This window comes from Patagioenas fasciata, chromosome 1 (genome assembly GCF_037038585.1).
Source record: "Patagioenas fasciata isolate bPatFas1 chromosome 1, bPatFas1.hap1, whole genome shotgun sequence".
Taxonomy (NCBI): domain Eukaryota; kingdom Metazoa; phylum Chordata; class Aves; order Columbiformes; family Columbidae; genus Patagioenas; species Patagioenas fasciata.
In genome coordinates this window covers 140870544-140896208 of record NC_092520.1, presented here as the reverse complement: position 1 = coordinate 140896208, position 25665 = coordinate 140870544, and the positions used below count along the sequence as shown (strand labels likewise).

Sequence of the window (25665 nt, the reverse complement as noted above, 5' to 3'; positions counted from 1 at the left end):
ACACAGGTGAAATTTGTCAGAAAGAAAGCAATGGAACAGAAGACCAAAAAAAAAGAAGAGCAGATAGAGAGCAGAATCAAAGAAATAAAACTGCGGATAACATCTGCCTGCTAACTGTTGCTGCAAATTTATCGACTTCAGAATATGTGTGAAACTTTCACTGCCCCTTCCCTATTTTGGAGGCAATTGCCTTTTGTTTTGTTTTAGCTTAAAGACATACAATTCATTTGTCTGCTGTAGACTTCTTCACGACAGACAAATGTAATATAACAGATTATCTTCCATTAAAAAACTACAGACTTGGGTCAGCTGCCATGTAGCTCATTCAGTTTTGTTCCCTCCCAAGGGTTCCATCTATCCCCACAAAATAAATTCATGTGTACTAAGTTAGGGGTTTTTCATGACTAGGCAATATCTCTGTTCCCTGGAAACTTGCAGTTGTTATTTGTCTTTGTGAACCTCCCCTTTGAAAATGCCAAATCCTTTAAATTAATGCTTGGGAGGGTCATATTTTGCATTTCAGTTGCTGAAAAGACCTTGCAATTATTCAACAATATAAAGCTCCCTGCGGATCAGCAACCGCAGTTTATTATGTAAAAGTGTGCTGTGCTTTCTGTAATTTGAGGGTTGACTACTCACATAATCATAGCTACCAACATTCAAAACTTACAATATTTTTTTTCATTCTTTTATTATTGCTTTTTTCGTCATAAAATAGAGCTTGTTTTTTATACGGCTAGATCCTGGTCTTGGTGAAGTATGTGTCTTCCCTGGTACAGAACTAGTTGGTTGAAGTAGCATCTTCCAAAAGTTCTGGGGGTTTAACTTGTCATCAGCCAAGAGGCATTTCAGTTATCGTGGGATAATTGCATTCAGATGTCCCTTTCATCAGGAGCAGCTTTATCATAGGAAAGCTACCATAGTTTCAGTGGGATCATCAGCTGTCCTTAATACCAGTTTTATTTTTAAATTTTAATTCATTAAATCAAACACAGTTTCTGGACGCAAACTGAGATTCTTGGGAAATAAGCACACAACTTTCCTCAGCAGATAGCAATTCCAAAAGGGAAAATGAAAACAATGATGAGTAAAGGTAAATTCAGTTGTTATGTTAAGTCTAGGGATTCTTGTTTCTTGGTCCCATAGTGCACAGCTTGATCACTTGCCCCTTTGCTCTTCCTTGAGATTACACAGAAAAATGGAACATTGTAACGACAAGGCCTTGTTTTTTAGTGAGGCTTGGTACAAAGAAGATGCCCAGGGATGTCAGCTCCCCAGTTTTGTCCAATTTATACATTAACAGACACTGAACTAACGCCTTTACTGTTGCCATTGTGTATAATCTTCAGCAACTTCTGCCTCAGCTCCTCCTGCGTACAATGCAGAAACATTAAACATAGAATTATTATGGCCTTAGTGGCTCTGTGAATGATTAAGGTAGACAGTAGTCAGCACAATATATTTGCACATTCCTGTACCACTATTTTAACCACAGCCCCCAGGTCTGCATGTGTTTACATGATCACTGTTACCTTCTGAATTTCCCAGGGTCTGATGTGCTGTACTGTCCACATGCTTTGTAAAACAGAGATTTTATTTGTTGTCCTGAAATAATGATGGGAGTCTTCACTGCACGTTTATTTCTTCCTCTCCATTGTTTTATAAAAAGCATTTTGATTGATGAAATGTTACAGCAGGAGGAAAACTTTATTTTCTGGTATTCCTGTGGCTGGGGGGAGGGGGGTGGTGGCAGGGAGGGGTTTTGCATTTAGTTCAGCCGAGACAGTAAATCACTTTATCAGTCTATTTTTTTATGTCTCCAGTCCACTTCATACTCTGGTGTCACAGCCTGAGACAGCTTGCACTGTTTGGTTTCATAGCAATGCACTAACATGTTTTAAAGTTTAAAAAAGCATTCAGTGTTCAGCAAAAAATTTAAGTGAAAATCCTTTCTTTTCACATTAGATTGAGCAAATCCCTTCCCTTTCACAAATGAGAAACCAGGGCCTAAACTATTCTGACAGCATTTCGAAGTTTTTAACTTTCGAAGCTTTTTGTGCTTTATAAATCTAATTAACTGTAATAAGAAAATAATAGGTCATAATGTTTGTTTTACAAGGTGATTGATCTCTTGGCAGCCTGGCAGACTCTTTTATTGATTGGTTGGTGGATACTGTCAGAGTGGATACCTCCTGGAGGAGAATAGTTGACACCTAAATCCATATGTGACAGATTACCATCTGGGTTGGAAGACAGGTTTCTTCATGAAATTGCAAAGATAACAGGTGAAAATGGAGAAAGTGACATGAGGGAAATGTGTTGAAACCTGCCTCAACCTTTCCGTGCTCTAAGAGCATTTACACAAAGCTCCCTATTTTGTGGGCAGCCTGTTTTCAGAATGAGAGAGATTAAATTTTAATTACACTCATTCCTGTCTGCCCAGTCGAGTTTTAATTCAGTTAATTAGGAAAATGCCTTGCCCCACAGCCTAGCCATAAAGCTAATTAAACAGAGAACCTTCATTTGCTACTTAGTGGAACTTCAATTCCGTAATGATTATCATACATTACAGTTAATTAGCAATGTGGGAGGGAAAATGAGGATGTCACTGAAGAGCAAAACTCAAATTAGAGGTGCTGTAATATATGCTGTATTTCATTTTGTAGCTATCTGATGCAGGGAAGTCACACACTACCCTGCCTGTCTCGGTTTCACATTTGTTAAAGGAGAATTAATGAAACTTATCTCTCCTGCAGATGTGTTGTGTAGGTTTAATGTAATGAAGTTGATAAGATGCTGGCCTTTGAAATCCTCAAGTAGAAGACACTGCGTAAATGGAAATATTCCTCCCTGAAACATGCAAAGCATATTAGAGGCAATGAACTATGCAGTCACAGGTAGAGTGGTGGTACAGCACATGTACCTTCATAAAGTAAAGACGGCCGTACAATTCTGCATATATTCACAAAGTCCTCCAGGGCAAAACACTACCAACATGGAACTTGCTGCTGTATCAAACCATTCAGAAGCCCAGACCACAAATTAAAAACAACTGTCAATTGACTAGAAAAAATTTGACAGTAAATGACTTTGATTCATAATGCTTTGTTAAATTATAATAATGCATTTTAAAGTATTGGTCCTGAAGATATCAATACCCCATTATACAGGTGAAGAAAAGCAGAGGAGGGTTCAACTTGCCCAAACTGCTAGATAAATCCTTTGTAAAACTGCAACTGGGACTTCTCAATCCCTGTAAACTACCAAGCAACAGCTGGCTCCATGTTTTCTAGAGGGAACAGCAGAAGTTGTATTTTCATTTAGATTTGCTCACGGTGGCACTGACTCCAGTGAGTCCAGGGTTATGAAATAACCATTATAACTTAATAAAATATCCCTGGCATGCTTTATTGAAGACACTGTGGAAAATCTTGTTTAGAGCATTGCAAGTATAGCCCGATAGGTTATGCTTATGTTAATCCCGAGTTACTCAGTATATTTCAAGGTTAATTGCAAAGTGACAGATGAATATTAAAATAACTGGAATCTGAGCATTGGTGGCTTTGGTAATATTTGTAATACAGAGAAACATGTAGAAAAGCGTGTGTTTTCTGTAAACCTGTGCTGGTTGATAACGCCGTCTAAGCAAAGCAGTCTGCTTGGTTGTGCACTGGGCTTGGATTCAAGTGTGAATGAGTTTGTCTGTGCCACTATTTCCCCACCTCTGGCATGGGATTTAAAAGTTTCGTGGCTGCTTTATAAAGTACTGCATGGTCTGTATGTATCAGGGAACTAATACTCGTGTCAACAAGGCAACCCTAGTTATAAGGTTTCGGGGACACTGGTGATTTGTAGAAGCATGAGAAAAGAGAAGGGAACAGAAGCAAAAGGAAAAGTATGAAAGCAAGGAATAAGAAGAATTAGCAAACTGGCCCACTTTGCAGAAAATATGTCTATATTGATGTCTACTGTATGCTGGCAGTAGCATTATTAATCCTAACATGCTGTCATTAATAAAAACAAGAAGGGTATGAAGCTTCCATAATGATTTTAGGTTGAGCTGGGACTCTCTTATTTTCCTGGAGCTGGGTAGCATTTTAAAACTGCAAAGGATTAGACAGACACAATCAGTTCAAATATTTGTCCAGCCATTGAAAGGAGAAGCCTCACTTCCGCCTGTGATGAGGCTTTGGAAATCTCCATATTCATCATTGTTCAACAGCAAAGTGAAGACTGCACATTGATTGCCCTTTCAGTTGCCTTTAAGCAGCTTATGTGAAATGTTAAATTCTAAGTTGCCTAAAATCCATACTCTTTAATTTGTTTTCTGACTTGTATGCAGCAAGGCAAATCTTTGTGGACACAGGCACAGAGGCGTGCACACGTGCACCCTGATCAGAACCAGATCCTTCCAAATATGAATTATGCTGAGCAGAGCTTTAAAAGGCACAAGTGGAACAGAACCAGTCATTCCCATTGATCATCATAAGGACATAAAATAACAGACTGTTTCATCTAGTCAAATTGTGGCTATGCAAGTTACCATAAAGCATCTGAGTTTCTGTTCCTTTATGTAAAGCTGAAAAGTTTTATTTAAAGCTGATTCCACTGCCTCCCTCATATGTTGAGATCCTCAAAAAACTTAGGATATATCACTTATTTCAGAAATATTTTATTTATTCCTTCTTTACTCTTCCAAAATTATTACGCCTTCCATTCTTCTGAAATTAGCTTTTGATTGTCCAAAAGAATACAGAGTGCTTTGCGAAATAACTGCAAAGAAAGGGCATTTTAATAGAGCACTTGGATCTGTGTACCAAAACTGTGACTTATTAGCAAATGCCACAAGGCTCCAGAGTCACATAAGCAGATCCAGAGAGCAGTCGTGCTTGGCTTCATCACAGTGGCTTTTTGATGCCAGGCCTTTGCTTATGGGATTTGCTGCAAGCCCAAACTTAACAATGCACTTAGAGATGGCAGCAAGTCACAGAAGCTGGAGTGAAACTTCTCAGCTATTTGTGAATTTTACATGGCTGTTGGAGAGTTCCATCTCCAGCCTAATATTTGCGATGGTCTTTTTCCACCCGAATATTACAACTTTAAAGAAGATTTTAGCTACCTTTGTTCAAATCTTCTGTTTGCTTTTGTTTGGAATTAACCATTTTCAGGGCTAATGGGAGGCTTGAGTGCTGGATTGCCTGTTATGCCATACTTTCATCTGACATTTTTGACTAGTAAATTTTAATGCTTCTGTGGTTTTTCATTGGTCTGTGTTTTGCATTTCTGCTTGTCTCCCATTTGTACTGGGTACATCAGTTGGTATTTGTAGCAGATCAGCAGCTTGTATAACCAAGGTATCATTTAACAATATTGACTTACTGCCTTAAGAAAAATCCTTTGGGATTTCATTGCTAATGCACTAAAAGCCCATCAGACCTCCTAGTCTGAAATGACCAGCACGTTGTCTGAACACTGATCATCGGGGCATTTTACATACAACCCTCTGTGGAGAAATACAGTTCTTTATATACTTCTGCATTTCTGGGGATGCAGTGAAGCAGAGCACTGTGGAAAGTTGGAGCCATTCTTCTGCAACCTGCATCACCACTTGAAAAGGAGCCACTTGAAAACTATGTATGAAGACACCAGGTTTATGACTCCCATGCAGACAGACCACATAATAGTATGGAAAGATGTGACCAAGTAATTTCTAAGCTGGTAGAGATACTCTGATGGGTTTCCACTGTGTTTTCTTTTTCTACATGATAGGTAGACGTGTACTCTCTGTGAAGCCCACAACAGGCATTTGACAAAGTTGGGTACCCGTCAGTTTAAAGATAAATGGGGCCTTACCTTCTCACACAGTGGAATCATTTATTTTCACATGGCTTGTAACATGAATTATTTATAGCTATGGAAAGAAAAATAGTGGGGTATAGACATGGTGCAATTTCTGTGAACCAGTTAGACATGATACGGTTGGATACTGCTCTCTTTCAAATGAAATGCAGCAATGCATTGCTCTCCATAGAGTGAAATAATTTTTACATGCCTTGTCAGTCTCGCTGTGGCCGTGGAAAGAAATACAGTGAAAGCAGAGACATTGGCGCTATTTGTGTTATTTAGAATGTTTTTGCAGCTTTTTTTGCAGCTAACAGTTTTGACCTCTATTCTGTTTTGATGGTTCTGGTTTCACAAGGCCACATCATGTTTTCCAACTACAAGAAATGAATAAATACTTTCTTTTCCCGTGGACTCTCCGAGGTTTTACTCAGATCCTGGTCCAGGATTATTCCAAAGAATTACTGGTGTAAAACTGATATGCTGCATTGTCAGTGGAATTACAATGATTAACAGCTTCAAATCCAGCCTCTGAGGGCAGGAGGGTTTCAATTTTGTCCCTTATGGTTTGGAAGTTAATATGTGAAATCCAGGGGCCATCATTTAAAACATCAATCCTTACTTCAGAATGGTGTTTGACAGGCTGCAAGTAATTTCTGCTTCAAGCAGTTTCAGGCAGCAAAGTAGCCCAAAGGTCATGTTGTTCTTATCATGGGTAAAAGAGATCTTCTTCATGATGGATGACTACTGTGTGTGTTTATGATGCGTAATATATTAGTAATTTTAATTCACAATTCCCTTTGTCCAACAGTTTTGTCAGGGCAAGCAAAACTATGGTTAGGTACACCTGTGCTGCGCAGGAGAAAACTGTTGTGGTAATCCATCATAAGACCTGCAACACAGTTCCAGTTGCACATACCGGAGCTGGGAGGAATCACTTCTACAAATGGAAATGCCTTGCAAGTCTTGCGTTGTCACTGCTGGTCCTCACCTGTGCTGGTGATCACAGCTGACACCAAAGCGCTTGCTGCCTCCAGTCTCATGGTATTATGTAGAGCGGGGGTGTCAAGCTCAGGTTCACCGGGGGCCACATCAGCCTCGTGGTTGCCTTCATAGAGCCAAATGTATTTTTAGGACTGTATAAATGTAGGAGTTGTTACGTATTCCTATATGTAGTTACATACTCTTGTAGAGCAACATTCAGTGTGTTCCTTAGCAGATTTATCAGGTTGGGAGTCTAAGGTTCTCTGTTCTTGGCTAGCCTAATCCTAACCAAAATTGGAGGACAACAAACACAACTCCTGATTTCAGATCACTTTGAGAACTTTGCTACCCAGGACATAAAGTTTTCAGCTGGCTTTGTGCAAAGCACTTAGGGCGTGCACAGCTGCAACCTCTCTTTTTACCCTTATGCTTTTCATAGGACTAAATGCAAAAGCCACTTCCGGCAGAACCAGAAATGAAGGTAATAAGCAGTAGTATTAGTTACGAGAGTCTTGGAGCAAATTTGCTTTCTCTTTGCCACAAATGCAACTCATAAGCAAACCTTTATAACAATATACATTGATCTCATTTATTTGAGTAGTACATCCTCCTGAGCATGTTTCTGTCAACATCAGTGCAGCAAACTGCCATTTAGAAAAGAGGGCTGCATTTGCCTCTCAGCTATTAGAATGTCTAGATTTACCTCCTCACTCCTCTTGCTGCTGTTTATAGTTTAAATGCAGAAATGTGGTAAGAGCTGTACTATTCTCGCATATCAGAAATTGTATGTTTTCAAAAATGACAGAATGACATCCACTAAAAGTCATACTAAATTGATATAATTTTTAAATGAGCCCTTCATTCACCAGCATCATGCTGACTTTCATAAATTTCCCTGTCTGTATATTAGCTCTTTTGGCATCTCAATTTGCATTTTGCAAGATTAGCTTTTTAAATGGCCAGCTGTCACCTCAAAGTTTCAAAGCTCTTATAGCAAGAGGCTTTTCAATAGGATACATCATTCTCCACTCACTTCTCTGAAAGATCTTGTTTTCACTTCCAGAAGCAGGCAGCCAAGGCTTTATGATATTGATTCTTCATCCCTAAAAAGAGCTATTTTTTGGCACTGTTCTCCTGGGAGAACACAAAACAAAACAAAACACACAGGCTGAAGTCTTCTGTTAGGTAGACCACTACATCTTCAAAGAAGTTCCCTGAATGTTCTTTAATATCAAAGTGCCTCAGCTTGACTCATCTGGTGCTGATCTTTGGTCATCTGAGATAAATACTTCTGTCTCCACAACAACTCACCCCATAGCTCCTTTGTAAGCCCAGTGAGAAAGGTTTGGGAAAGGAAACATCTGACAGGCCTGATTCCTAGCAGGGACAGCAGCGTCCTTGGAGGTCTGAATAAACTCCTATACCCCTTGCCCTGAACTACTGCATTGCTGTTGTGAATTACATTTTTACACTTTCATTCTTTTCAGACATTGATGAGTGCTTGGTGAACAATGGTGGCTGTGACCATTTCTGCCGAAACACGGTTGGCAGCTTTGAGTGCAGCTGCCAGAAAGGTTATAAACTTCTCACAGATGAACGGACCTGCCAAGGTAATACTTCCTTTATTTTACAGTTGGTACAATGAGGATGTTATTTTCAGTGAATTATTTTTGTAATTAAGTCATTTCTACTACAGGTTTTAGTCTTACTGTCATATGAAGTAAAGTTAGAAAAGACCTACCAGATTTCCATTTTCTGAGATTGGGTTAGAAGGTTTTTGGAAATGTTTCAGTGTTTTCAGTAGTGGGAATGCCAGTGTCCTGCTGAAGTAGGAAAATCCATGTGGTGTAATGGAATAGGTTCAGGAAAAGAGCCTTATGTTCAAATCCTCTAATTTGCTATGATGTTAATGGGGCAGGAGCTTATCTTACACCACAGTCACTTGGGATAGCTTGCTGGAATAGAGCATTTGCAACATTTAAACTGAAAAAATAGTCTAATTTGTGAGCTCACCGTTCCCTGACAGCATCTGTTTATGGAACAATAACAGAGGTGTTTTGTGAGAATTCAAATGAAGTATGTTTTGTATTGTTTGCTGTGCATGCTGTGATTTGTTGTCCAAGTCATATGATGTTATATATTCTATGACTAATTAAGTTCATAACTTAAGTAATAACCATGTACCTTTGGAGAAATGACACTTTAAGCATTTGAGCTCTGTAACTTAATTTTTTAAAAGCCTAGAGAAGGCTAGAGATGAGCATGCATCAGCAGAGAGGGAAGCAGAAGAACATATTCAATAAAATTTTGTACAGGAATTGCCTTTTTATGAGTAAATAACTATTTGCATGAGTTTTGAACATGTAACAGTTATGAAGTCCAAAACAGCATTAGTATTTGAGCACTTCTTTGTTCGTCAACAAAAGAGAAACCAAGGTCTGAAGGTATATATGTCATTCAAAAAAAATTTCCGTTGTATCTCATTTGTACTTCCATCATCTAAGAAGCCTGCTCCACCCTGACTGTGTGATTAGACACAAAGGAGTCAGTGCAAGGTTGGTTGCAAGCTGAGACAGGATGGGAAGAGCTGAGAGTGGCACAGTTAGTGCCACATGACTGGGCAGAAATAACATTGTAGAATCATGTCAGACAGGGTAAGTCGTCAGGTTTTTATGTACCTACTGAAAATAGGGACAAAATGTTAACAAGAAATGTTCCCTTTGTGATATATTTAGAGATAGTTAGGAATACTTTCGGGTTCATGAATTTTAGGTGTCATCACATGCTCTCACTGTGGTATCAGTTAGAGGTTTCACCACTGAAGTAATTGTAATTACACCAGTGAAAAACTCAAAAGAAAAGTCAAGCCCTGCATTCTTTTGAGCCAAGAGCTGGTGCAAAACTTACTTGTTCATTATGCACAGTCTTAGTAATGGGCTTTGGAAGCTACCTGTAAATAATCAGATCTCTATTGTGATAATGGAGAACTAGAAGCAGCTCTGTAAATGTTGTTCAGCGAAGTTTTGTTTCTTTGAGTGCCTGGGCTACTGCATGAGCAAGTTGCCAGTAACAGTAAATGCCATGCAAGGAATAAAGCAATAGCTGATCTCTCCCTCATGTGATCAGACATGGAAATAAAAACATGATTTGGCCATCCTACTTTTTCCATTGTCAGTGAGCAAGGACAAACACTCTGTCTGCCCTTGTCTCTGTCATGGTACTTTGACTGATTCATCAAGTATAGCTTATCTATTGCTGTAACAGATAGATTAGTGCAAGCCCAGAGAATTTCTGGGCTGGAGAAGTTCCTCCGGTCCTAGAAACACTGGTTCTTCATACTGTGAAATGGGGAGGACGAAGTTATTTCTTGTTTGATGTTTGAGGCAGCAAACATGGTATGATGCCTGCTTTGTAGAGGGAGCACTGCAATAATTTAGTTCCTGTCTGGTGCTTGAGGTGATAATTGGTAACTCATTTTGTCAATAGGCCTGCTAATAAAGAAAGAAGGAAAGTGAATATAGATCAAGAAATTACTGATGTATGAATCACCTGTATTTTGCTTCTTCTGCAGCAACAAGAATATAGTTATTGGAAGTGGTTATACTTATTAATGTCAGGTCTGACAGAAAAATGTGGTTTGTGGTTAGCGATTCTGCTGGAACATAAATCATCCGTGGGGTTTTTTGGTAACAGCCAGTCAACACTGACCATAGAACATTACTGAGAGATTCAGGAAAATTTATTTTGAACATGTTAGGTTTTCCAATGTGTGAAATAGAAAAGTGTAATTTGTATTCATAAAAGATGCCATTGTTCATGTTATACCTGTTGTTTTGATTCATAATAGAATTTTTATGACTTACAGTCTTACTGTCAACATTGCCGTTATCCTCTGGTTTTCATTTTAAAAATAAAGATTTGTTTCGGTTATGAATCAACATGTTTACCAAATCCCCACTTAGGACATTAGAGGTTTACATTGTTTGGACCCAAGTCCTATTTAGTTCAGGTGGCCTCTCTAGTGTATAGGGAGTTCAGCTCCAAATGAGTTAATCACAGACATCAAGGAACATATTCTGCTAACCTTAGGCAAAATGCTCATGGAAAGAGCTAGTAAGCTTGCCTGTTTATGACCTGCAGAAACCCTGGATAAGTCTGTGACCACAGGAAATAATCAGTGAAGAAGAGCAAAACCACAAAGATACAGTTCGTGTTAGCAACATTTTGCAAACTGTTAAAAAATACAAGTGAGCTGTTGCTGCGTAATTTCTTCATATGATCATTAGCTTCAGCACAAAGCAATTTTACATGTTTCAATAGAAAGCTTTCTTCATATTTCCTGTGAAATTCTGAGGTTGTCCCACCTCACCTCATTTCCTTGATGCCCTTTCGTTGTAGACCTCAGAGCTGACTTTAAGATTGCAGGGAAATTGTATCAGAGTCTCAGACTTTGTTCTGGTTGTTTGCAGAGCTCCCACTCCATTATACCAAGTGCCTTGCATGCATTCATCCTCCCTGTGAAGAGGAAAGTGTTTCTCTGTGTTTTTCAAGCAGGAAGGGTGAAGCCAAATATAGCAGCTTGCCTAAGATCACACGTATGAATGCCTGCACTGCCTGGAGAATAAACCTCCATTTTTTTTGTAAATCTGCCCTCTGTGAATCTGCCCATTACAAGAATTTTTTTTTCCTCCTGTGTCTGTGCTCATACCCTAATAGGAAAGTTCATTGGTTTTCAGGAACTCCAAAGCTTTCTGCTCACTTGGTGCCACTAGCTTGCCACTCTACATGTAGAATACTTGTGTAACCAGCCCTTGTGTTTGTAAAGGGCATTAAAATGTTCTGCACTTGTCTGTTTACAGCTAAACCGTTTTTAGCCTCAACTGCAAAGAAAACCATTGTCAATCACAGATTACTTCTGCTAGGTACCTTCCTTTCCCCTCCCCTGCATTCCAGCAATTTAAAAGGAAACTTATTTGTAACCCAGAAGGTGAAGAAGCCACATTACCCTGCCAGTGATATTGTGGAGACTAATAACTGCTTTCCCAGAGTCTCTCTTTTCATGCAGACTTAAAAATAGATTTTTTTCTCCTTTGACGACAAAATCACTGTATGACAATACAAAACCCATCTCTTGTGTGTTATTTTAATAGATCCCTTAAGTCTAAAGTATTTTAAGTTCTTTTATACAGGAAGAAATGGTTGGATCTGTTTGTATAAATCTGGCAGAAGAGGCCCGCATCTCCTTTGGGCACAAAATACAAATAACATAGCTGTATTTATAGCAAAAAGAGCTTGTGTTTGTAACCTTTGTGGTAATTAACAGCAGGACAACAACTCAGATTAGTTTTAGAGCCACATCAGCAACAAAACAGCAAGCAAGACTGTTTAAAGCAGCAATGAATGTGTGTAAGCGCAGACATAATTACCTTAATCCTCAGCCAATATGAGTTTTAAAGCCAGTTAACTTAATTGCTTATTCAGTTTCTGTTTGTTGTGCAGTGATCTCGAAAAAAATTCAACAATAAGCACTCTCTCTGCTCCACTCAAGTTCAAGCTTCATTAAGCACCCAGAAAAATGTGTGAAATTCTATCATAAATAATTTGCTCTTCCTGCTGCAGGAATTGCCTTTAGCAAAGCAAGACGAGGAGAAGCAGCACACACATTTGTCGTAACTTTCTCCAGGGAGTGCTAGAGTTGGAAAGATGAGTTATATTCAGGAAAAAAGTGCTTTAGGTGGGAACATCCAGTGATCAACACGTAATACTTTGGCCTACTAAATCTACACTCTTGCCCTCTGCCCCTCCCCACCTCTGTCCAAAGTAGAGCGAGGTCCTCCTGTGCTGAGGAATTTGAACTGCCCCCTGCAAAAGTTTAAGGGATTTGCATCATTCTAGTCCACTTACAGCCTCCAAAGCGGGCCCAAGTGGGGCTTCATGATTGCTAGATCTCATAGGCATGATGCTCAGCCATAATGAAGTTTGCCCAAGTAGCCTTTTCACCAAGCATTTGAATTGAAGAAGGGAGATGCCTGTAAAAGGAGATGATTGTCCACCAGACAAAAATACCTCTGGGGCTTGTGAAATACCTGCGTGGGCCATCTGGCATTTTTGGGACATCTTTGAGGCCATGTATTTACACACAGGAGGTGACAGTGTATTTTGCTTGCTTTGATGTATTACTTTGATATATGTAATAGTCTAAAACTTAGTTATTCTTTACTACCTTTCTACCACATTTTAAGTGAATGTGATTGACTCTTTTGTAACTTGGCACTGGAATACAAGGCCTCATAGTCTGCTGTTGGTAGTGCTGGTGTCTGTCTAAAGGATATTTAGTGATGCAGGTTTATACAACAGGAAATCCTAAACAGAATTTGTCTCCCTAGCTTCATGATCTATCAGATTTTCCCTTTAGTGATTTTCTGTGGACACATTTTGCTAGAGGTTTGGGGTTTTTTAATGCTACAAAGCTATCCCATAGACGTCCAAGTATAGCTGATTTTAGGTGCTTTTTCCTCTCATTATGAAAGACATGAGCATATCCACTATCAGATTTGCGTATTTGGATGTTTCTTTTCCTCTTTTAAAATAAATGTGTTTCTTGTATGCTCTACTGTATCCCCACCTTCTCTGTCCTCAGCCTCATTTGCAGACAAGTGTTCCTTAAAAACTTGATGCTCACAGAGTGGAGCAACTGGAAGTAATGGCTGGAGCCAGGGATATTGTGAGCAGATACTGAGGCAGTTTTCTTAGTAACTGTCAGCATGTCGCAATGCTGACCTGCAAAACACCTCAGACCTTGTCCCAGCTCTGGGTTTTTGTTTCTCAGGTTGTCTCTGAGCAGACTTGCTGAGTGTAGCAAGTTTTGTGATAGCTTTCTGATGTGTTACAAGATATACCTCCTAACTCTTGCTGTCCACAACTGTTTTTTTACTTATGATATGAAATAAGATTTGACCTCAGACGTTCTGTGTTAACCCACTGCCACACAGAACCGTAATCCATGCAACCCTAAAGTAATACTATTAAATGCCTGACCTTCCTCTATTGCCAGTTGGGTCTTCATTCCAGATAATTCGATGTGCTTAGACCTAGCTGACCCTATGATTGATCTGATGGTAGAGGGATGCTTTACACAGGGCTCCCAATGCATAGTTGTCAAGAGAAGCCTTTCATTCCAGAATGAAAGAAAAATAACACCTTGAAAAATACAGTAACTGTCTATGATCCAAGGATCCTGCAGGCCTGGTCTTGAAACATTGCCACATTAACTGGCTATGTAATCTCCTCTCATAACATCCACCTTTTCACTTATTTGTACAAAATACATACTATTAGCCTTCCAAAGGCAAGATTTGAATCTCCCAGCATGGTATCTCCATTTTGAAAATGGGTATGAAATGAGGGATTAATCATACAGGGAAGGACAGATAGAAAGTGTTTGTGGGAATTATTTTTGGCCTAAAGTAGCCCACAAAGATTAGCTACAATGATCTCACTATACTCCTCTGTATGGAAGCATTGATGATAAATATGGCTGTACAGGACCAGTTTAAACCCAAATAAATCAGTGCATCCACACTGGCAGCACTGAATCACCAGACATGCGTGACATAGAGTGACCAAATTAAAAAATAAAAAAGAGGCCAAAGAGGTTTGCACCCTTGGGTTACATGACAGTGACCTGCCATCCACATTTGATCATGTAACCCAGTAAAGCAACTGGCCTTGTCCCAGTCACATAACCTGATGAAGGTCTCAGGATGAGGTTACAACCCTTGCATTGATTTATACAGGACACAGTCACCCATCTTAGACTACTTAATGCATGGGTAGAGGTCAGGCCTGGAACATCTGTCCCTCTCTGTCTCTCCTTACATCATGAAAATGGAGGACAGGGAGAATCCCATGTCCTGTGTCCCATCTTTAAAATCCTGAGGAAATTCCTTGGAATAGCTGAATAGGGCAACTTTCTGTCACGACTCTCCCAGCCAAGCCAAGCTATCTTTCTACCTTACTGCTACTCCCTCAGTTCTTCTTGCTCTGAGTTACAGCTGAGTGTACCCTCCTGCAGTCCCAGAGGCGGTGAGCCATGAGACATGTTAAATGGGTACAGCAGCACCATACAGCAGGGAAGAGACTGATTAAACCCTTCAACCAATCCATTTCAGTGCAAGAACTAGTGTTTCATGTAAATTAGTGTAAAAGACAACAGGAGTGGCCCAGACCCCTCAGATTCAATACATCGGCATTACTGTTGGGCTATCTTTCCAGGGAAAAATATTGGAAAGTTTTACTGTTGATCCACCCTCTCTCTTTGCGTTTCTCCCCCATTAAATAAATAAAAGAAGCAGATGTTCAATGAAAGTGTCATTATTTAGCCTTCTCCTTTCTGGAGTAGCAATAACACGCAGCTATATAGCCAGCTGAGATGGAATTATATAAAGAGGACACCAGCAGAAATTTTACTGCTTGATGTGTTGTTTTTTCTTAATATTTAAAATAATTTTTTACCTGAACCCACACAGATATCTCACTGAGGTTGTTACCCTCATGGTCAGGACTGAACTGTAGCAGGTGGAGAGTGTTAACAAGCCCTTAGGGTGCTGCTGGATGAGTCCTTGCAAGGGAGGTAGCAGCAGGTTCTTGGAGACTGTTTGCTGTCTGGGGTGAGGAGCAAGCAGACTTACAAGTTCCCTTGGTGGCTTTTGCCTGAGTTTGTGTGTGCATCTGCTGTAGGTTTTAGGCTTTCAGCAGTAAGAGAAAATACCCAAGGCTTCATTTTGTTCTCACTTACAGGGAAGGCTACTGTACTCAGCAGAGTTACAGTGCTGTCACACTAAGGGAACCTGCTGATCCTTATTATCTTCAGCCACTTGAGCAGGGTGAGTCAGTGCCAGTGGAGGGGTGACTATTGAGAGAGGGATGGATGGACTCAAGCCGTTCCCCTAGCAACACTAATTTCTGTGATACACATGAAGGAAAGTAATTTTGCTTTGATGCACTCATGTACACATCAGGTTAGCATGCCATGAGATATAAAATACATTGACTTGATTTTCAGCCAGTCCAGCTGAGTCTGGCCCAGTATGTTTAATTGTGTGGACACTTGGTATATAAACAGCAGTGCTAGTTCAGCTGCTCACGTAGCTCAAGAACCAGGAAGAATCAGTGGTGCACTGGAGGAGATATTGAAAGCTTCTTGTGGAAATCAAACTAGCTCACAGGAAGAAAATTCAAGATGATTTCCATCACTGATGATGTTCATTCCCTCTGCAGATTTTCTCTAAGGCATTCTGTGTCACTGAGCCTTACAAAAATATCTTGCTTATGACAAGCACCATATTGCTTCTAGCATCAGATTAGAAAAATACTCTGCTGGGAAGCAACATGTTACACTGTCAATAAAAGGAATACTTCTCAAACTTTTTCTGTTATACATGGTGCTTGCTCTTGGTGTCAGTGAGATTGTGAATAGTGGTACAGTCTGCCTTCGTGAGAAAAAAAAGGGTTGCAAGATCATAATCAGAAACAAGAAATGCCCCAGGCATGAAGTAAAAACAGCTCTAGCCAGTACAAGTTTGTTTGCCAAGTGATAGTATCTCCCATGTTGGTTGTAGCAATTAAGTCTGCTGAAACATGAAAATAAATACATCCCCCCCACCTCCAGTTCTCCTCTCTGCAGTACAGTGTTATCATAAGTTAAAGGACAATTTTATTTGGTTGCTGCTCCTTGGAAGAAGCATTAAACCTCACAATTTAGGCTTTAAATCAATTTCTAATGGAATGCGACCTGGTGTGGGGAAGGCAGATGGGACAGATTATTCCACCTCTATTTTCCATGAAGCTTCTGACGTGGGCTTCTGTTGGAAGTAAGATGCTAGATTAGTTTGACCTCAGGTCTCATTCAGTATGATAGCTCTTACATTTCTATGCTAAAGTCTATAAAGTATGCTGCTATCAAATGGCCTTTTACAGCTCTGTCTGGCCCCTTCCCCTTGCTGATGTGTGTGGGAAGCCAAGCAAAACGTTCCATTAGTGTTTAGAAAGAGAATTTGAGATATATTTTGGTTGATGTTGTAAGATTTATGATGTGTATAGTGCTGAAATTATTTTACTGGCCTAGAATCATGTTATGTATTAATGAATTACCAGGATATGAGTCAGCCTTGGAACAGTTTGAGCAGGAAGGTAGCATTCTTCCGCAAACAATAATTTGTTGATAAATAGTGCTGAAAGCTGTAATTCAATAGGAATTGTTCTTAAAAGAGAATCAGAGAAAGACTATATGTATATATATTCGCCACTATTGCAGTGGTGCACATTGAGATAATGCTCTGTTACCATGTTCAATCATTGAACCACCTTGATTGAGGTCAGATATCCTTTACTGTAAGTGCTATACAGGTTTGCAATAAAATGACAACCTTATTCCAAATGTTTAGAAGAGTTTTCTTCTGCTTGCATCTATCCTTCTGGGCCTTTTAAAAGTGCACTGTTTTGTTTATTTTATTCTCATGAGAATAAAAGCCTAACGTATTGAAGCACAGGAGTGTGATTTTCTTCCAGTAGCCCTGTTATGAACTGCTACCACTTGTTTTCATCACTTGGAGATGAGGCCCTAGATAGGACAGGTGAGATGAAAACAAAAATCTCAGCTCAAAGATTAAGAGGCAGTGGAGGGGAAGAGTATCTTCTGGGGTTTTGCTGGGTGCAGTTTTTTTGACGCATATTTACAAAACATTTCTGTTAGTGTTTCTGGAGGGATACCTGCCATTTCTCGACTCCACAGAGGCCAGCCTTTCTGGGCAGAGTTTTGAAGCAAGCCTTTGGAGAGCCAGAGAACAGCAGTTCTTGTGTGTGTTCAGTGGCCACTGACTTCAGCAAGAGCTTGAAGTAAGCTGGGAATGAACAGCCAGGTCCACGGGAGGTGAAGGGAACTGCTGCATTTGAGTTTTCAGTTGAAAACTGAAACCGTGTTATTGTACTTGCTCTTTCAGCACCATCAAATAACACTGGGCACATTTTCACCCAGACTAGGCCCTTGTTCCTTCAAGAAGTCTCACTGGCAGCTCCTACTAAAGAGTGATGGAGACAAACACCCTTGGGAAAGAGAACCATTTCCTCTTTTCAGAAACAGGTCTAAAAATCAAATGTATTGCTGGATAGAGGGAATATTACTTGCTTGATGCAGAGAGGGTAGAGCCTTTTTTCTGTTGCCTCGTCAGACTGTTAAGTTCCTCTCACAGTGTTGCTGCGTAAATAATGGTTTGAGCAGAGTGCAGACTACTAAACATGTTTCTGTTTGTAGAAAAACAAATAAACCTGCCTGAAGTTTCTTTTAATGCACTTCTACTTTTGATATATGACTTTTCCTGCCCCAAGCACTTGAAGTAGTAGCACAGTTTATTGCCATAATAGCAGCAGATAACTCAGCTCGCCTTTACCTTCAAAAATGATAGATGTTGGAGAGGAATACATGTTTGTTTATAGAATCTTGGCAAAGTTTTGATGAAAGTACTTTGTTTTCTCAAAAAATGTTGGGAAAGTATTGACTTCAATTTCATTTTAGATTGTCCTAGCAAAACAATAGTAAGAGGATAAACGTAATAGGAGCCAAAGCCAATTGCCTCCTACTGGGTTCCTCAGATTAATAGAGGAGCCTGAGCACAAATGAGCCCTCATGTAATGGAGAGGGGTGAGAAGGATGGAATAGAGCCAGATGATATATAGATGCAAGAGCACAGGTAGTGTCTGGGAAGTCTACAGACAGTCTAAGCATTGACACAACTTCAATCTCCAATTTCAAGATCTTGATCAAACAGAAACTTAGCCTTTTGCCCTTCTTGTCTCTATATCTCTTTCTCTTTTACCCTCATATCCTGGCAGATTCAGCTGTCAAAGCCTGGAGGCGCTTGTGTTACCACTAAGTGATTGTGTCCAGTTGTCACATGTAGAAATACCTGTACAAGTGAGTTTGGTCAGAGGATCTTTATTTTCCTACCATAAATAATTCTGTTTCAAAATCTTGTGTCAAACACAATCTATACATAATATGGAAAGCAAAGAAAGGGAATGTCAGAGATGCATCAAGGATGGTGGTCTCGGGGATGGTGGTCCCCCACATCTGCAGAGCTCCTTTCACGTAACAATGGAGATGTGGATGCACAGACTGATCGCTGAAGTGCTCATATGGGTCCCTGAGAAGAGCTGTCATCTGAGAGCTGGACGTCCTCATACCTGAAGTGCTACATCTTTGTTGGTGCTAGCGTGCAGAACAGATTTGACTTATCACAAATACCGTCAGCTGTAGCTGCACTTTCATTCTCCAGGTTAAGCATTCAGATGTACAGTTTTAAGTCAGGCTTATTTATCACAGCTCTATTGACCTTTCTCTGATTTGCCATTACTGAAAGGCTGTGAATGTACTTAGACTTTCTCTGGCATGTGGCCTTTCACCAAGCACTTCAAGCCCTTCCTGATCCAATAGTGGGTAGACTTTGTAACTCTTGTGAAAAAACGATGATCTGACAAAGTGCTTAGGTCAACTCATTTCCTATCAATTTTAAAAGTAATAGGTTCACAAAATGGACAATACTGTTAGATGTACTTACGCATTTTTTATCCTATTAGCTTTGGTTGTATTTAGAAGATACCAGTGCTTTACTCAGGTTCAGATCCATTTGGTGCATTTTAAAATAATTTTAAAATACTTTAGAATACCTTTTAAAAATTGTTATTCACAAGAATAACAGTAAGAAGACAAAATAATATGAGAGCAAGTGCCATGATCCTATGGTGAAGGTAAGCGTGAGGCAAGCAATAACAAAAACCAATAATGATTTGAAATCTTCCATTCCAAATGCCTCTATAGAACACCTCCCTTGGCTCCCTTTGTGTCTGTGACCTTGGGCAGACTTACTAATTTTATACCATTGTGTCTAGTTAGTGAGGGGGCAGGGGGAGTATGTTCCATAAGAGACCAAGCAAACTTTCTTCCCTGCAAAAATAATTCCTTTCTTTAACTTCTCTGTTTGAAAGTGTCTGCAGAGCTGTCTCTGGTGGTTGGCACACCGCTCTGCAAACCCTCTGGGGAGACTCCCCTAGCTGAGGGTTCTGCCCTCTCTGCTGCCTTCTCCATCTGAGAGCAGATGTGGAACCCTAAAGTTTCTTTTCTTGGAGTACATAAATACTCAATCTGAGGGTGTCTAGAGGGTGTCCGTACTGAGAGGATGTACAAAGGGTAACACATGGCCAGATCTATGGGCATCTTCAAGTGATGGTCCTCAGCTGCAGCACAGATCTGGGACCTCTCCCCAGCCCCAGGAGCTCACACATTAAATCGCACACCAGCTTGACTAAGGTTACCTGTGAAGTGATTTCACAAACTGAGGGAGAAGCCATGGCAGTGTTGGTTGAAATATGGTCAGAAGCATCAGGATACGTTAAGCTAGAAAGAGTTCTGGATGTGTTTCCCGAAGTGAGTGACCAAATGAGGTGTCTGCGCAGAAGAAACAAACCTACCTTATTAGCTATTAAATGTGCTGCTGCCTGCCACTCAGAAAGCCTCAGGACCCAGTGTTGCTTTTCTCATTCCTCTCTCTGCTAGAACAGCTGACCAAATTCAGAATTGCTGAGCAGTTCAGCTCAGCTGAAGAAACAGAGGAAGAGGGAAGTTGGGCTTGGCACTTCTGAGGCCTGGCACCTTTTCCTCCTCAACAGTCCCGTGAGCAAAAGCTGCCACTGCTATTCTCCAGCTCTCCTTGCAGTACTGAGATTTAGCAAGTAGTTTTGCACAACCATGTTTAAAATATTCGAAGAAATTATTATTTGCCAGAAAGGGAATTTATCAGGTAATCCTCTGCCATTATTCTGGTTTTCAGTTTGGTGCTACTTACAAAAAAAAGAAGGTGATGGGGTCTTTAGTAATACCTTTTTTTTTTGTCCAAGAGAAGAGAACTAATAATGTAATAATAATGGCAGTGATGATGATGTATTTCATTATAGAAATGTGAAAACCCTTAAGCCAAATCCCACCAATGTATTCATTGACATCCCCAAAGACTGCGAAGTTAGCTGCCAATTTTTGCCTGGCTGAAATTGCCAAATTCTGCAGTTTCAATCCAAAACCATAAATCTTCCTAGCCCCTCAGGCAAAGCTTTTGGTGATTCAAAAGCAAGCAAACAGTTCCATGGCTGATTCATGAAGCAGAACAAAACCTTACTCACTGACTGGGAGCAAAATTGGCTCTGCAGAGCCGACAGGAAGGAGAACGTATGGTGGTCAGTTGACTTGGCACCTGTAGTAAGGAGAACACATAGGGAATAGGTATTTACTGTGTTAAGATGTCATTCTGCAGCCTCATTTGCAGACTCTGAGAAAGCCCTGAGGGAAGTTTGTGAAAGAGAATAAGCTTGCGGACTTTTTGTGTGGAGGAAAATTAAAGTAGGAAATTTTTGTAAGAAACTGAAGAGGGAAGGGAAAATTCATTTGTTGGTACAGGAGATCATGTAAAACTGCCTTCGAAGAGTTCCTAAAGAGAGGGTTGTATTTACTCTGGAGAGGGAGCAAACAGTTTAGTCCTACAATTTGCTTGCCAAGTCTCATTTTTTAACCAGCTTTCCTTCTGTTTTCAAATCCCAGAGATAGCACAGTGGCCCCCAGAATGTACAACTGGTCTCTTTTGATAAGATCTGGTAGCAGAGATCAAGAAAATGAGCTGCCATTTGCCTTTAAAGACTCTCACAAATATATTGTCTTGTTCCTCCCAATGACAGTTCCCTTTGCTGTAGGTTGTAGGTAAACAGTGGGAAACCATTTGCTCTGATGTTAATGAGGGTGATGAGTTTGCTGGGTTAAGAGTTGTCCCCTTGGTGTATAGCATCAAAGAAGGATCTGACTGCTGCAGTTCCTCTGACCACTGAAGGGGCCAATGAAAGATTACTGTCTGCTGAACTGAGCTGCTCTGGTGATAGGAATTAATAGAGGCAGCCAGCCAGGCCAAGGGAGCTACTTGGCTGGAATCCTGCTTCCTTGTGTGTAACCTCAGACCCAACAAAATAACACGAGAAATATATCAAGAGGTACATGCTGATTCCTGGAAGGATCGGGTATGCATTATGCTCTTTTAAGAGAAATTATTCCGCATTCACCCAATTTAGCAATTTGAACTCTAAACATTAAACTGATGGAGAAGACTAAGAGATCAGTCCAGGAAAATACCTAGACAATCCTTTCTGGAATAGAAATGGTTTTGGACGTTACCAAGTGGAATGGCTAGAGGCTGCTTAAGTGCAGGAGGTCAGACTAAGTAAGCATGGTCATCTTACTGGCATTAAATATACTCTTTCTATCAAAATAAACATCCAGTTTCTATCCACACTGCTAGGACTTGAAAGACATCATTCAACATCAGACATGTAGCAGAAGTGTGAGAACACACAGAGAAAGGAGGAATCAGTGATGTCCAGATATTCTGTAGAGCAAAAGAGGAGGATCTAAAATCATCAGACCATAATGACAAACAGTAGACATAACTGTGAGTCCCTGAAGTGCACTTGCAGCAGCGCTATAGAGTGCTAATACTGCATTTAGTACTGGACAAAGACGAAGACACAACCTCTGTATAGGAGTGCTGGTTAGCATTTTGAGAGCCTCAAGTACAGAGATACTGGGTTATTGAACTTATTACAGGTACAGATAGGCTGGAAGGGAGATGAAGACAAGCTCTTGTCAGGATCTCAATACAGTAAATAAAAACATAGAGGCATAAAAGGATACTGAGGCAGGGAGGCAGAACTAGGTAGATGGTAGTGCTAGTGGTCCTTAGTACAGCTGTGGATTGAAAGGGATGAGATTCCCACTCCAGGTGTTGCATACCATGCAGGATTAAACAAGTGGGAACTGTAGCCTAGTTGCATCTTCCAGTGCTTGGCAGAGCACTTCTTGCTTAGCCAGCCTGGAGGAGCTGGAAGGCTCAAGGTCTGTGAAGACCCTACTGCTGTGGCAGAAACTCCGGCTGCCAGGTAGCTTGCAAGAAAGCAGCCATTTCCCTGTGTTGAACCCAGAGGAAAGTATGTTTTGTAATTACTGAAGTCCATGTTAAGCCACTGCTGTGCCAGAGTGTTGCCCTCTGGGGCAGCAAGAACCTTCTGTGGATTGCAGAGCAGAAGTGAACTTGAGCCCAAATTTCTGCAGTGGGAACGTGACTAGAGGCAGAAATGCATGACCCTGGCGCCGCTGCAGGTCCTCACTGATTTCTGTGGTTCCTATGTGGAGTGAGACATGGGCCTGCTCATAGTATTATTGTCTAAATCTGTTGCTAGGGATCAGAAACATAATGTTTGGTACAAGTGAATGAGAGGTACAACTAAATGCTCTGTCTGGTCAGAGGAAAATAGATTTGCTCTGATTTACCACAAGCTAACTTCTGTTCCTGAACTGAACCACAGCAGCATGTTTAAATAATGCATGGAACAGTGGTCTTACCTGTATCAGAGTGAGTAGCAACCAAAGATTCTGCAGATTTTGTCACTGACTACTACTGTGTGCCTGTCCCTGAAGCTGAGTAATAGTCTTTTCATTTTGTACTGCTAAATCCTTGAAATACCTCCGCTGTGGGAAGCTTACATAATAAGTCACAGGTTTATAATTATTTATTGCTTCTGTTTTGCAGGTTTCTTTTGCAGTTTATATACATTTACTTGCTTTACTGCCACTTTGCATTCTAGGAACAAGTCATCTTTAATAAAAAGCACATTTCCTTGCAAGCAGAATCAATTTCCTTCAGAAGTCTTTCATTCCCCAATTAACGTGTTACATTTGGTCTTCACTAATTACATAGTTAACTGTGAGCAATAAAGTTCTTAAATAAATAAATGCTCTGGTCCAAGTCAACGTTAGTCATAATGGACAGTTTCCCACTTCAGTTTCTGAAACACAAGATGTGACTGTGCTACTTAGGCACTTAGATTTGCATTAAAAGCATAGCAATTAATGCCAGATCTGTTTTTTCTGCAGGTCATTAGTATGTTACTAACAATTAAGTCTCAGAGCCAAGTTGACTTTGATTGCAAGTCAGTAAGGCAGTGGGAAGTCTGAATGGGTGTGGTTGTTCAATTACTTTTAAAGATTTGGGATTATGGCTTTTTGGGGGGTGCCTTTTTTTTTTTTCTTTTTCTGTTAGCCTGCTCCAGAAGCACTCAGTGGGAAGGTAATGAAGTAGAAGGTTTGTACATTACTACATCTTTCTTTGCTTCCTCTTCGTTGGTTTTATTATTGTAGACTTTGAAACCTAAGGAGAAGTCAGCTACAAACCATTACTTCTGGTCAGTATTGGATGTGTATTAGAGAGTTACGTTCTCAGACAGAGGATGCATTTTTACTAACTGTGAACAGCGGTAATTCACTGTGGATTAAAAAACGTGAAATGTGGTGGAAACCCCATCGTGTCACTGCTGTAGCAAAATAATATCCTTCCCAATACTGAATTTAAACCAGCATTTGTTGGAGAACATAGCTTGAATCATGACTCCCTATGGCCCAGCAGCCACTCAGATTAAGATATGTGGTTTCCCTAATGTCTGTCAAATATTGTTGGAAACCATGCTGGCTAGGCTGTAAGGTGAACAACATTACATGGGTGGTATCAGTTCCCTGCAGAAATCGAAGGGGAGGAGGGGAAGACAGAAAATAACTTTCAGCCAAAATACATATAAAAAAGCATTAGTGTTTATTTTAAAAACATCATGTAACACTTCTTTAGAGTTTCAATGTATGTGTGCTTAATGAATGAGAAAAAGGAGAGGCTCTGTTTCTCAGAGGAGCCGATGACTTGGAGGCTGAGAAATGTGAACACAAAACGTTCTGAGCTAACCTTGAGTTTGGCTTGTGTGCACAATCAGTTGAGTGGGGTACTCCACACTGGGTCTGCTTTTGGCTTGGCAGTTAAAAATAAACCAAGGGTGTGTGAGACAGACAAAATAAAACTATGTATTATGAGTTTTTGCATTAGGAGAAAGTGGCTGCATTGGGTGATAACCCCACCGAATTGAGCAGTGGCTTTGCTGCAGGCCATGGCGTCTGGCCCGGGGGTCAAACACCATTAATACATGAATCTGAAAACCACAGATTCTTTGCTGTGTATGTTCTTAGCAGCATCCTGAGCAGAAAGTAAGGAGACATATATAAATCTTGCTGCTGTAATGAAGGTTTACTTAAGCTAACTGGGAGGATTGGGAGTGTATGGAGTCATGACTGTGATAGCATCTCAAAGCATTACTATAATATTGTGACCATTTTTGGCTAAAGTGATCTACCAGCTTTAAGGGTCGTAAGTTGCTTCTACTGATGAAGGAATTGACAGTAGATATAGAGATTTCCTTTTCTTTTTATTTTACTCTCTATTTCTAAGCAAAAAGTACTTTCTATTGTATTTGTTCTTGAAATAGTATATTTAAATTTAAGGTATATATTTTGCATATAGCAGTGATCTGGTGTGTACTTCATGTCTTGCTCGCTGAACACAGTCAAATCAAATATGAGTTCTTTGCTTACAGTGTCCAGCATCATTAGAGTCTGCAATCTGTCCCAAATCCCTGTTATAGCTTTTATCGATTGTCTTTGAGCCTGGCATGTCTTGTTCTTTAATACAATAGCACCATCAAACAGCAGTGATCTCCCCTTGCCATGTTTATTTTTAGACTACATGGAAAATACTGCAAGCAGGAAAACCAGACTCTTATTCAAGCATCATATGTGGCCTCTGTTTTGGAAGGAGGCTCCCAGTTTCATAAATTAACCCAGTTGCTTAATGGATGTCTCAGAGAAAAGCTGTCATG

The 25665-nt window shown here is 40.2% G+C and overlaps 1 protein-coding gene across 7 annotated transcripts in view; it reads left to right on the top strand.

Moving 5' to 3' along the window:
• Window positions 1-25665, top strand: part of SCUBE1 (signal peptide, CUB domain and EGF like domain containing 1) — a 248528-nt gene that overhangs the window by 187494 nt on the left and 35369 nt on the right. For all 7 annotated transcript variants that reach the window (XM_071816413.1, XM_071816410.1, XM_071816414.1 and 4 more), the window contains one exon: window positions 8313-8435. In XM_071816413.1, the coding sequence (XP_071672514.1) occupies window positions 8313-8435 (123 nt within the window). The remainder of the gene's footprint in view (window positions 1-8312; window positions 8436-25665) is intronic.